A 13,063-nucleotide genomic window follows, 5' to 3' on the forward strand; every position below is an offset into this window, starting at 1 on the left:
GTTGCCTGGTGGCTCAGATGGTAAAGAATCCGCCTGAAATATAGGAGACCAGGGATCAATCCCTGGGTTGGGAAGATCTGGAGAAGGGCTTGGCCACCCACTCCGATATTCTTGCCTGAGAAATCCCATGGACAGAGGAGCCTGGCGGGCTGCAGGCCATAGGTTCACAAAGAGCTGGACATGACTGAGCGACTGACACTAACGCACACAGTATGTGGGATCTTAGGTCCCCAACCAGAGATCAAAAGCTCACCCCCTGCATCGGCAGTGCAGAATCTTAACCACTAGACTGCCAGGGAAGTCCCAGAGCTGCTAAGAACATCTTGTAAAAAACTTCTGAGACGTGCATTTTCACAGACCATGGGTAAGTACCTGAGAGTGGAATTGCCGGGCCATGGGGTAGGTGTGGTGAGGTTTATAAGAAACTGTGAGAGGTTAGTGAACACGTGGAGGTGCTGGGAGGGACGGTGGTGCACCCAGAAAGGACACGGAAGCTCTGTGCCCATTCCCACGTGCCTTTGCCCTACACATCTCTTCCATCTGGGTGTTCACCTCTATCCCTTCTCATACCCTCTTACAACAAACTGGTGAATAAAAAGAACATGTTTCCCTTCCCATTTCCTTTCAAAAGAGCACTAATCAGCACATTCACAGCTTCTCCCACAACAGCAGGAGATTTTCATATACTGGCCTCAATCTGACCCTCCGGCAGGATTGGAAGAGAGAAAACTCCATCCTCCGGTTTCAGCAGCAAAGGAGAAGCGAGGTGGTGGAGAATGGCCTGCCTCAGAAGCTCCGGAACTAAAACAAAACAGCACTGGAAATGATCCTTCAGATGCCACTGAGACCCAATCTGGTCCAAGTGGAGAAGGCGATGGATGTCAGAAGGATTGGGTCTCACTGTCTCTCCCCCTGATCGAGGCACCAGAACCTCGCTTGGCATGCCTGAGTCAGCTCTGATGGAGTTTGAGCAAGCTGTGGGAGCTGGTCAGGGACAGGGAGGCCTGGTGTGCTGCAGTTCATGGGGTCACAAAGAGTCGGACATGACTGAGCGACTGAATTGAACTGAACTGAACAAGTTATCACCACCAACTGGACTTCACCCTAACAAGTCTGAATAGTCATGAACTGTAGCCTGTTAGGCTCCTCCATCCATGGAATTCTCCAGGCACAAATACTGGAGTGGGTAGCCATTCCCTTCTCCAGGGGATCTTCCTGACCCAGAGACTGAACCTGGGTCTCCCACATTGCAGGCAGATTCTTTACTGATCATTTAAAAAATCTTTACTGAATTTGTTACAATATTGTTTCTGTTTTGTTTTTTTGGCAGAGGGGCAGGTGGGATCCTAGCTCCCTGACCAAGGATGGGACCCGCACCCCCTGCATTGGAAGCGGAAGTCTTAATCACTGGACTGTCAGGGTGTTGGTTTTTATATATAATTTCCAATATATTGATAGGTGCTATGAATACAAATGCAGAAGTGTTTATTGTCTTAGGGTTCTTCAGAGAAAGAGAATCAATAGGAGAAATATGGAGAGACAGAGAGAGAGAGAGTAGAGAGAGGAGGCTGAGCTTTATTATGAGAAATTGACTTGTGCAACTACGGAGGCTCAGAAGTGCCCAGATCTGCCGTCAGCTGGAAACCCGGGAGACCTGGTACTTCCAGTTCAAGTCCAAAGGCCTGAGGACCAGGAGCGTTGGTGCAGTCTGGGTGTAGGAGACCAATGAATGTCTCAGCTTGAACAGTCAGCAAATTCTCCCTTGCCGCACCTTCTCTACTCCAGTGGATTCTGCTTTGCTCAGTCTACTCATTCAAATGTTAATCTCACCCAGAAACCTCCTCACAGACACACCCAGAATAATGTTGAACCAAATACCTGGGCACCTTATGGTCTAGTCAAGTTGACTACACATACTAATAAAATTAACATTGACTGTTATGACTATGGAGATAGGCAGATACACTTCTCACTCATCCAATGAGGATAACCCCCTGGCATGCATGCTAAGTCGTGTCCGACTCTGTGTAACCCTGCCGGGGTCCAGCCCCGGCTGATCCAGGGTATTCGAAGGAGAGATGGCATAGGCGACCTATTTATTTAAATATTTATCAAAGATATAAAGAGTAATAGAATAAGGATAGCTCAGTGAGGAAATTCAGTGGAGAAAAGAGGCTGAAATAAGGATAGCTCAGTGAGGAAATTCAGTGGAGAAAAGAGGCTGAATAATTCAGCCAGAAGGTGAGAGAAAGAACGACATGGTGAGACCAAGTTTCGGTGAACAAGGCCCGCACTTTATTTTCCAAAGTAGTTTTTATACCTTAAGTTATGCATAGAGGATAATGGGGGAAGGGGTAGAGTCATGCAGCAAGCCAGGCTTTCTTCCTGCAAACTTATCATATGCAAAAGCTTAGGTGATTTGCATCATCTTCTGGCCCGGAGGCCTGTTAACATTTTAAGACCCTTTCTTCAGAAAACTTATTTTTCTCTAAAGGTGATTGGTCAGGAGCCACTCTCCAAAAGCATTAGATAAAGTTGCATTCCTACAGAGCAAAGGTGTGGTGGGCTATAACAAGAAAAAGAATTAACTCAAGGGTCCCAGGTTACAAACGTTAAAGCTACTACTTACACCAATTATATTAATCAATACACTGCCAGGGACACAGCAGGTAAGGGATATGGAGACTTAGCAGCAAACATTGGCCCAAGAAGTGAAAATCCCTTCACCAATACAATTTCTAATCAATCTTTTAACTGCTCAAAGAATCTGTATTTAGACAGTTTAGAACATCTCATGCCTCTCACAGTTGGGAGGCTCTGAGCAATCACATGTGGCCAGAAAAACCTATTCAGGCGGGCTAGAGGATTTCCAAAGGAGTTTGTAGGTTGAAACACTGTCACACCCAGGAATTATTAACTGGAGCTGTAAGCTAACTCTTTTTTCAGAGAGGTAGTAGGGGACGGCCCCCCGTAAAGTCAGAGGTGTAGGTGAAAGCACAAAGCAGAAATTAGGCAGACTCTGGTTTTGGGTGTAAATGCTCGAGAATTTCCAGGGGGACCCCTGAGGCTCGATCCTGCCTTTGCGTATGCCGAGCCTCCTTCCTCATGACCTTTGTCATGGGCAGAGTTCCTCACACTGGCTCCCAGCAGTGATAGAATTCCAGTTGAGCTATTCCAGATCCTGAAAGACGATGCTGTGGAAAGTGCTGCGCTCAATGTGCAATATGCACTCGATATGCAATATGCCGGCTCCCGGCATAACCCCATGGATTGTAGCCCGCCAGGCTCCTCTGTCCATGGGATTCTCTAGGAAAGGATGCTGGAGTGGATTGCCATTTCCTCCTCCAAGGGGTATGGAGGGACACGTATTCTTATCATGGTGGTAATTTAGTCGCTAAGTCATATCCGATTCTTTGTGACCCCCCTCCCCCCTCCCCACAGATTCTTTGTGACCCCCACCCCCCCACAGAGAGCCCAATAGGCTCCTCTGTCCGTGGGATTCTCCAGGCAAGGATACTGGAGTGGGTTGGTTGCCATTTCTTTCTCCAGGGGATCTTCCCCACCCAGGGATTGAACCCAAGTCTCTTGCATTGCAGGCAGATTGTTTATCACTGAGCCATCAGGGATTCCTGTGTTATTATCATAGTGAATAATAAAAATTTATAGTTAATAATAAGAAAAACTATTATGACCATTTTATCTACTACTACAGATAACCATTTATATCTACTATTGTGGGCAAGAATCCCTTAGAAGAAATGGAATAGCCCTCACAGTCAACAAAGAGTCCGAAATGCAGTACTTGGGTGCAATCTCAAAAATGACAGAATGACCTCTGTTCATTTCCAAGGCAAACCATTTACCATAACGGTAATCTAAGTCTGTGCTCCAACCACTAATGTCAAAGAAGCTGAAGCTGAATGGGTCTATGAAGACCTTCAGGACCTTCTAGAACTAGCACCAAAGAAAGATGTCCTTTTCATCATAGGGGACTGGAATGCAAAAGTAGGAAGTCAAGAGATACCTGGAGTAACTGGCAAGCTTGGCCTTGGAGTACAGAATGAAGCAGGGCAAAGGCTAACAGAGTTGTGCCAAGAGAACGCACTGGTCATAGCAAACACCCTCTTCCAATAACACAAGACATGACTCTACAGATGGATATCACCAGATGGTTAATATTGAAATCAAATTGATTACATTCTTTGCAGCCGAAGAAGGAAAAGCTCTATACAGTCAGCAAAAACAAGACCAGGAGCTGACTGTGGCTCAGATCATGAACTCCTTATTGCAAAATTCAGACTTAAATTGAAGAAAGTAGGGAAAACCACTAGACCATTCAGGTATGACCTAAGTCAAATCCCTTATGATTATATAGTGGAAATGACAAAAAGACTCAAGGGATTAGATCTGGTAGACAGAGTGCCTGAAGAACTACAGACAGAGGTTCATGACATTGTACAGGAGGTGGTGAACAAAACCATCCCCAAGAAGAAGAAATGCAAAAAGGCAAAATGTTTGTCTGAGGAGGCCTTACAAATAGCTGTGAAAAGAGAAGTGAAAGGCAAAGGAGAAAAGTAAAGATATACCCATTTGAATGCAGAGTTCCAAAGAATAGCAAGGAGAGATAAGAAAGCCTTCTGCAGTGATCAACGCAAAGGAATAGAGGAAAAAATAGAATAGAAAAGACTAGCAATCTCAAGAGAATATGATACACCAAAGGAACATTTCATGCAAAGATGGACACCATAAAGGACAGAAACGGTATGGACCTAACAAAAGCAGAAGATATTAAGAAGAGGTGGCAAGAATATACAGAAGAACCATACAAAAAAGATCTTCATGACCCAGATAACCATGATGGTGTGATCACTCACCTACAGCCAGACATGCTGGAGTTCAAAGTCAAGTGGGCCTTAGGAAGCATCACTATGAATAAAGCTAGTGGAGGTGATGGAATTTCAGCTGAGCTATTTAAAATCCTAAAAGATGATGCTGTGAAAGTGCTGCACTTAATATGCCAGCAAATTTGGAAAACTCAGCAAACAGGACTGGAAAAGGTCAGTTTTCATTCCAATCCCAAAGAAAGGCAATGCCAAAGAATGCTCAAACTACTGCACAATTGCACTCATCTCACATGCTAGCAAAGTAATGGTCAAAATTCCCAAGCTAGGCTTCAGTAGTACATGAACCAAGAATTTCCAGATGTTCAAACTGGATTTAGAAAAGGCAGAGGAAACAGATCAAATTGCCAACATCCGTTGGATCTAGAAAAAGCCAGAGAATTCCAGAAAAATATCTGCTTCATTGACTGCTCCAAAGCCTTTGACCATGTGGATCACAACAAACTGGAAAATTTGGAAAATTTGAAAATTTTGGAAAAAGAGATGGGAATACCAGACCACCTTACCTACCTCCTGAGAAATCTGTATGCAGATCAAGAAGCAACAGTTAGAACCGGACGTGGAACAACAGACTGGTTCCAAATTGGGAAAGGAGTATGTCAAGGCTGTATATTGTCACCCTGCTTATTTAACTTACATGCAGGATTAGATCTCTGGCAAATGGTATTGTGAACCAAAGTCCTCTGACGCCTGGGCCTGCTGTCCTAGTCTCTACACAAAGCTACTTTATGTATTTATTCTTTCATTATAAAATTTTAAAGATAGGTTTGTCATAGCTTTTCTTCCAAGCAGCAAGCCTCATTTAATTTCATGGCTGCAGTCACCATCTGCAGTGATTTTGGAGACCAAGAAAAGAAAGTCTGTCACTGTTTCCATTGTTTCCCCATTTATTTGCCATGAAGTGATGGGACCAGATGACATCATCTTTGTTTTTTGAATGTTGAGTTTTAAGCCAGCTTTTTAAAGATATGGTTCCTGCCCTCAAGGAGCTTCCAGAATAGCAAGTGGCTCACTGGTAAAGAATTTGCCTGCCCATACAGGAGACCCATGTTTGATCCCTGATAGAGGAAGATCCCACATGCCCCAGGACATCTAAGCCCATGTACCACCATTACGGAGCCTGTGCTCTAGAGCTGGGGAGCTGCGCCTACTGAAGCCACCACACCCTAGAGCCTTGCTCCATAACAAAAGAAGCCACCACAATGAAAAGCCTGCGTACAGCAACTAGAGAAAAGTTCGTGCAGCAAGGAAGACCCAGCACAGCCAAAAACAAACAAATAAATACAATTAATTGTTTTTAAAAATTAAAAAAAAAAAAATTGAAGGACAGGTGTTGGAACTTCCCTGGAGGTCCCGTGGTTAAAAGTCCATGCTTCCAATGAAGGGGTGCAGGTTTGATACCTGGTTGGGAAAGTCAGATCACATTTGCCACGTGTCAAGGCTTAAAAAAAAAAAAAATTAAAAACTAAAAGGACAGGTGTCAATCGGGTTTCCATGGTTGTGGCAGATAATATTTTCCAAGTTGGCCACCAAAGATCTATCCCGCAGGCCCTTCCTACAGAGTGATAGTGACGCACCTCCCACTGATAAATGAGACCTTCCGTGAGAAGTGGGTCAGCTTGGGATCTCCTGCAAGCTTGCTTTTGGAACCCAGTTGCCACACTGCGAGGAAGCCCTAGGCTGTGGGAAAAGGCCCCAGCTGCTCAGAATGACAGCCCCAGATGAGAGTCCACCTGACGGCCAGCGTCAGCTGCTGGCTTCGTGCATGAAGAAGTGAGGTATAAGACAAAACGTACGTGGTCGTTGTCCCCAACCCCTGGCCCAGAGCGCCTAACACCTTTGGAATTCGCTGAGTGATCGGAGTGTCTTTGGTTACTCATACCGGGGCCTTTTCCACCGTATCTGACTTTATGCTAATGAGGTGGCTCAGGCCTGGGCCCCTAGACAGCTTCTCGGTGGGGACTGAGCTCCAGAAAAAACCTACCGCTGTGATTAGAGGGTTAGAATCTTCAGCACCTCCCCCAGCCTTCCAGAGATAAGGTGGGGACCGGAGGCATGATTTAATCAGCTCTGCCTGTTGATAAAAGCCTGAAAGGAGAGGTGGGAGGAGCTTTGGGTTAGGGAACAGACTTCCAGGCTGGGAGGGGGTGGAGAGTCTTGGGTCCCTGAGGACAGGGCATGGAGGCTCTGTGCCCCACCCCCACCTGAGAGCTCACCCTATTCAATTGTTTATTTAGTTATTTTTATTTTATTTATTTATCTTTCTCAGTTGTTCCAGGTGGCATGTGGCACATAGGATCTCAGTTCCCCGGCCAGGGATCGAATCCATGCCCTCTGCAATGGAAGCTCAGAGTCTTAGCCATTGGATCACCAGAGAAGTCCCTCTTTTTAAAAATTTTAACCATTTTATTGAAGTATGATTACTATGAAAGTGAAAGTGCTAGTTGCTCAGTCGTGTCCAACTCTTTGCAACTCCATGGACTTAGCCCGCCAGGCTCCTCTGTCCATGGGATTTTTCCGGGTAAGAATACTGGAGTGGCTTGCCATTCCTTTCTCCAGTCCTTTTTTACATTTTTTTTAACCATTTATTGAAGTATGATTGCTTTATGAAAGGCTAAACATATTTAGTGTATGCAACTTGATGAGCCTGAACACAAATGCACACCTATGAAACTATCGCCACCATCTAAGCGCTAAACATATCTATCCATCCATGATCTCCAAAATTTCTCCTGCCTCCTTTACTTTTTTTTTCCCCCTGCATCGAGAGGCATGTGGGATCTTAGTTCCCAGACTAGGATTGAATCCACATCTCATGTAGTAGAAGCATGGAGTCTTAACCACTGGGCCACTAGGAAAATCCCCTGCCTCCTTTACTTATTATTGTTATTTGTTAAAAGGACACTTAACATAAGACCTGGACTCTTAGCAAGTTTTTACATGTACAATACAGTATTGTTAATTCCAGGCACTAGGCTATGTATGTAGCTCTCTAGGACTTGTTCATTTTGTATAACTGAAACTTTGCACCCTTTGACTAATGCCTCCCAATTTCCCTCTTGCCCTATCCCCTGGCAACCACCATTCTATTCCCTACTTGCATGAGTTTGACTCTTTTATTATTTTTTAAATTAAGTACAGTTGATTTAGGGTCTCCCAGGTGGCACCAGTGGTAAAGAACCTGCCTGCCAGTGCAGGAGACATAAGAGATGAGGGCTTGATCCCTGGGTCGGGAAGATGCCCTGTAGGAGGGCATGGCAACCCACTCCAGTATTCTTGCCTGGAGAACCCCATGGACAGAGGAGCCTGGAGGGCTACAGTCTGTAGAGGGGCAAAGAGTTGGACAGGACTGAAGCAACTTAGCACACACACAGTGTTGTGTTAGTTCCTGGTATACAGCAAAGTGATTCATAAGGATTAATAAGGAATAAACATATATATTATTTTTCATATTGTTTTTCATTATTATTTATTACAAGCTATTGAATATAATTCCGTATCATACAGTAGGACCATATTGTTTTTCTGTTTTATATATAGTAGTTTTATCTGCTAACCCCAAACTCCTAATTTATCCCTGCCTTATGCCTCTTTTCCCTTTGGTAACCACAAGTTTGTTTTCTATGTCTGTGAGTCATTTTCTGTTTTGTAAATAAGTTTATTTGTATCACACTTTATTTATTTATTTAGTTGTAGCACGCAATCCCTTAGTTGCGGCATGGGGGATCTAGTTCCCTGACCAGGGATGGAACCCAGGGCTTCTGCATTGGGAGCTCGGAGTCCTAGCCATTGAAGTCCCAGAGCCTACTTGTTATGGATCTATGGTGACTACAGAGCCGTGGGGATTCCAGGGACAGACGATCTGAGATGAAAGAATGAGAAATGAAGAGCATGGGGAAAACGGCAGCAGCTGTGGCTCTTGGGCTTCAAGCAACCGAAAGCTACTCTGGATTAAGAAAAAGAAAAAAGGGAAAAATGCTAGGGGAGCTCCAAGAGTCACAGGAAGAGATGAGGCACCGGGACTCAGAAAGGATGTGATTCAGGCAGGGCCACCCCGGGGCCCTCATGGATCTGCTCTGGGAGGCAGACATCACAATAACTTATTCCCGCATGCCCGAGGACCCTGTTCTACTCCACCCAGGCTGCCCTTCCTGATAACGGGAGGAGGATTCTGGTTGGCTGGTCTGGTTGCCTGCCTGCCTGTTGGGGAAAAGGGAGGAGCCCAGTGACTCACAGCCCACCAGAACCCTGAGGAATGAGGGAGAGGAAGTCCCCCCACCCACTGCGTAGAAGAACAGGAAGCTGTGGCTGGCCTGGCAAAACTAAAAGGCATCTACTGGATTCGCTTGGAGAAGGTTCAGTGCCAATGACAGAGACCCTCAGTGACAATGGCTTAAATGAGATCAAAGTCGATTTCTCCTGTGTCAAAACCCAGAGGTAAGTAGTGCAGGGCCCAGCCCCTTCCTTGGGAATCAGTCTAGAGCTCTACCCAGCACGTCTAAGTTCTAAGGAGAGGATGAAGAAACAGAGCGGAGAGGGAGCAGAGTGTGTGCCCCCCAGATTCTGGGGAAACATCACACTTCTTACATTCCATTGGCCAGATTTTCATCACGTGACCACACCAAGCTGCAGTGCAGGCAGGGAAATGTCATCCCTGCTTAAAATTCTTTTGCCCCCAAGGAAGAAAAGCCTGGCTCCAGGATAATGCCCAGGTCCTGCCACATCCACCATGCGCCATCTGGCTGCCCAGCGCTCACATGCATACATCTTTTCATCTACATTTAATATTTTAAAATGTTCCCGCCCATCACAAGGGTGCCACCATCATGTCGCACCCAATACAGGAACATGTTCCTCGTTCTCAGGTCCAAGTGCTGCAAGAGCTCCAAGTCCAGCACCTCTGGGGAGTGTCCTCTTTCTTCAATCCCATCTCAGTGTTTTGTAACCTGTGGACCAAAGAGAAGTTTAACCGGCACCCGCTGCCCTTATATATGTGTATGTTAGCAGTGCAGTCGTGTCCGACTCTTTGTGACCCCATGGATTGTAGCTCTGTCCATGGGATTCTCCAGGAAAGAATACTGGAGTGGAATGCCATTCCCTTCTCCAGGGGATCTTCCAGACCCAGGGGTCGAACCCAGGTCGCCACCTGCATTGTAGGCAGATTCTGTACTGTCTGAGCCACTAATAATGCAGAAAAGGAAGAGGAAAGAGATGAAAACACTCAAAAATAACACTGAAATGACACAGAATGCCAGGAAATGCAGGTAGGCACTGTCTACAGTCCCCATTCTACAGTCAGAAGCCTGGAGCTGACATTTATCACTTCCCTTTTTGCTACGCTTGTTGAGATCCCCCTGTCTTTGGCCAGCATCAAAGTTAATTTGCTCAAAACTTCACTCCTAAGAGGTCACAGCCCTTGATGATTCAGCTCACAAAGGAATTCTAGTATTTTGGGGGGAAACTTTTACCTACTTCTCCCCACTTTTTTTGGCCACTTGGCATGCGGGATCTTAGTTTCCTGACCAGAGATCAAACCCATGCCCCCTGCACTGAAGTATGGAGTCCTAATCACTGGGCCGCAAGGGACGTCCCTGAACCTTTATCCCTGATGTATCAGTCATCTATTGCTGGGTGATTAATAACTCCTAAACTTAAAGGCTTCAAAGAACAATAAAGAGCAGGCAGGGTTTTGTACGTTCAGAATGGCTGCCATCAAAAAGTCTACAAACAATAAATGCTGGAGAGGGTATAGAGAAAAGGGGAACTCTTACACAGTTGGTGGGAATGCAAACTAGTACAGCCACTGTGGAGAACAGTGTGGAGATTCCTGAAGAAGCTGGAAATCCCTCTGCTGGGCAGACACACCGAGGAAACCAGAATTGAAAGATACACATGTATCCAGTGTTCATGGCAGCACTCTTTACAATAGCCAGGACACGGAAGCAACCTAGATGCCCATCGAATGGATAAGGAGGTTGTGGTATGTATAGACAATGGAATATTACTCAGCTATAAAAAAAGAACGCATTTGAGTTGGTTCTAATGAGATGGATGAAACTGGAGCCTATTATACAGAGTGAAGTAAGTCAAAAAGAGAAACAGCAATACAGTATATTAATGCCTATATATGGAATTTAGAAAGACGGTAATGATGACCCTATATGCAAGAAAGCAGAAGAGACACAGATATAAAGAACAGACTTTTGGACTCCGTGGGAGAGGCGAGGATGGGATGATTTGAGAGACTAGCATTGAAACATGTATATTACCATATGTAAAATAGAGGACCAGTGTAAGTTTGATGCATGGAGCAGGACACTCAAAGCGGTGCTCTGGGCCAACCCAGAGGGATGGGGTGGGGAGGGAGGTGGGAGGGGGGTTCAGGATTCGGGGACACACATGCACATGGCTGATTCTCGTCTATGTGTGGCAAAAACCACCACAATATTGTAAAGTAATTAGCTTCCAATTAAAAAAACAAAAAAGAGCAGGCAGGCTTTTGTAGAATGACTGTGACCACTTCCATGTCACCCTGTGGAGTGGGGACGGCCCAGGAGCACACATTCACAACACTGGAGTGGGAGAGCGTAAACGGTCAGAGAGACACAATAATAGGCTATTTGGTCTTTTTTTTTTGCCTTCCCGCAGTAGCCCTTTAAAAAAGCATCAGAGGCAAACTATTATCTGTAGGACCCATAAACAGCAAGGTCCTCTGTAGAGCACAGGGGACTACAGCCAATGTCCCTCGATAAACCACATGGAAGAGAAGTATAAAAAAAGAACGTCTACATTATTTAACTGAGTCACTTTGCTGTACATAAGAAATTAGCACAACCTTGTAAATCAACCATACTTCAATAAAGCAAATTTTTTAAAAAGGCATCACAGGGACACATTTTGGTCAAAAAAATTTTTTTTGAAATGAGACTAGAGGATCATCATATCAGTTCCTAAAAATTAATCTATAATTTGCATTACGCTTCAATCACTGTAAGACCAGTCTTGTTTCTTCCATCTCCCCACTATCAACAGTGCAGATTCCCTTCATTTTATAATTTTGTTCATATTAATCTGTAAGATTAAAAGCTCAATAAAATAGCTTTAATTACATCAGCACACCTAACACAATAGTTCTTGAATTTCAGAAATACCTAATTCATGACACGACTGAAGTGACTTAGCACTATCTGCCCGGGATGCGCTAGGTGCTCTGCACCCCTGACAGTTGTTTATTGATATTTCTCACAAATATGCTGTAGGGTGGATGTCCTTATCCTCATTTCACAGAACCAGGTCATGCGGCATTGAGAAGTTGCTGAGCCTGAAACCTGGCTTCTCTGCGCTTTTCTCGCTGGCTCATGCTGAGAAAACAAAGAAATGCTTTCCTAGTTCCCTCACCAGAGATGCTGCTCAGAAAGCAGGAAGGGAGATGACGGGCAAATCACCTGGGTCCTGTTGATCAGCAATCAGGATTGTTCATAAAACTGTTCCTTTGCCTCCTCTTTTCTCCTCCTTCCTCTCACAATCCTTTGTACTTCTATGAAAATACTTTTCACACTGACTTATAATTAGTTCTGTCTGTTTGTGTCTCAAATTATAATTAGCAGGATGTCTTTCCCAGAGACTCCAGAAAATTGAGACTTGAGTTAAAATGTTGTCATGAGGCTAAACTAATTTACCAGCCTGCTTTGTAGCGCAGATCTAGTTAACCTGGATACAGAGTAAACCTTAAATCTTGCTAGTGCTCCTGGTGTCTTCTCTTTGACCTCTCCTTATGTCTAATGAGCTTCTCTAGTGGCTCAGAGGGTAAAGCGTCTGCCTGCAGTGCAGGTAGACCTGGGTTTGATCCCTGGGTCAGGAAGACCCTCTGGAGAAGGAAATGGCAACCCACTCCAGTACCTTTGCCTGGAAAATCCTATGGACAGAGAAGCCCAGTAGGCTACATACAGTCCATGGGGTTGCAAAGAGTTGGACACTACTGAGTGATTTCACTTTATGTCTAATTACAACAGGCTTCTTACCTTGCTCAGTTAAGCTTTATGATAATTTTGTTTGCCATTGTTTATGGCAACCAAATAGCTTGTTTAAAATGCCTCATTGCCTCAATGGCATTTAGAGACAAAGAATGAGTAACTAGGGAGGAGATATATATATCTCTCACA

At 44.8% G+C, this 13,063-nt stretch overlaps 1 protein-coding gene across 1 annotated transcript in view; it reads left to right on the forward strand.

Moving 5' to 3' along the window:
- The first annotated feature begins 360 nt into the window (after positions 1-360).
- LOC113883986 overlaps positions 361-13,063 on the forward strand; it is a 28,538-nt gene continuing 15,835 nt past the window's right edge. The window contains exon 1 of the mRNA XM_027528236.1: positions 361-399. Within this exon, the coding sequence (XP_027384037.1) occupies positions 361-399 (39 nt within the window). The remainder of the gene's footprint in view (positions 400-13,063) is intronic.

The sequence above is a fragment of the Bos indicus x Bos taurus genome, chromosome 25 (genome assembly GCF_003369695.1).
Source record: "Bos indicus x Bos taurus breed Angus x Brahman F1 hybrid chromosome 25, Bos_hybrid_MaternalHap_v2.0, whole genome shotgun sequence".
NCBI classification, from domain to species: domain Eukaryota; kingdom Metazoa; phylum Chordata; class Mammalia; order Artiodactyla; family Bovidae; genus Bos; species Bos indicus x Bos taurus.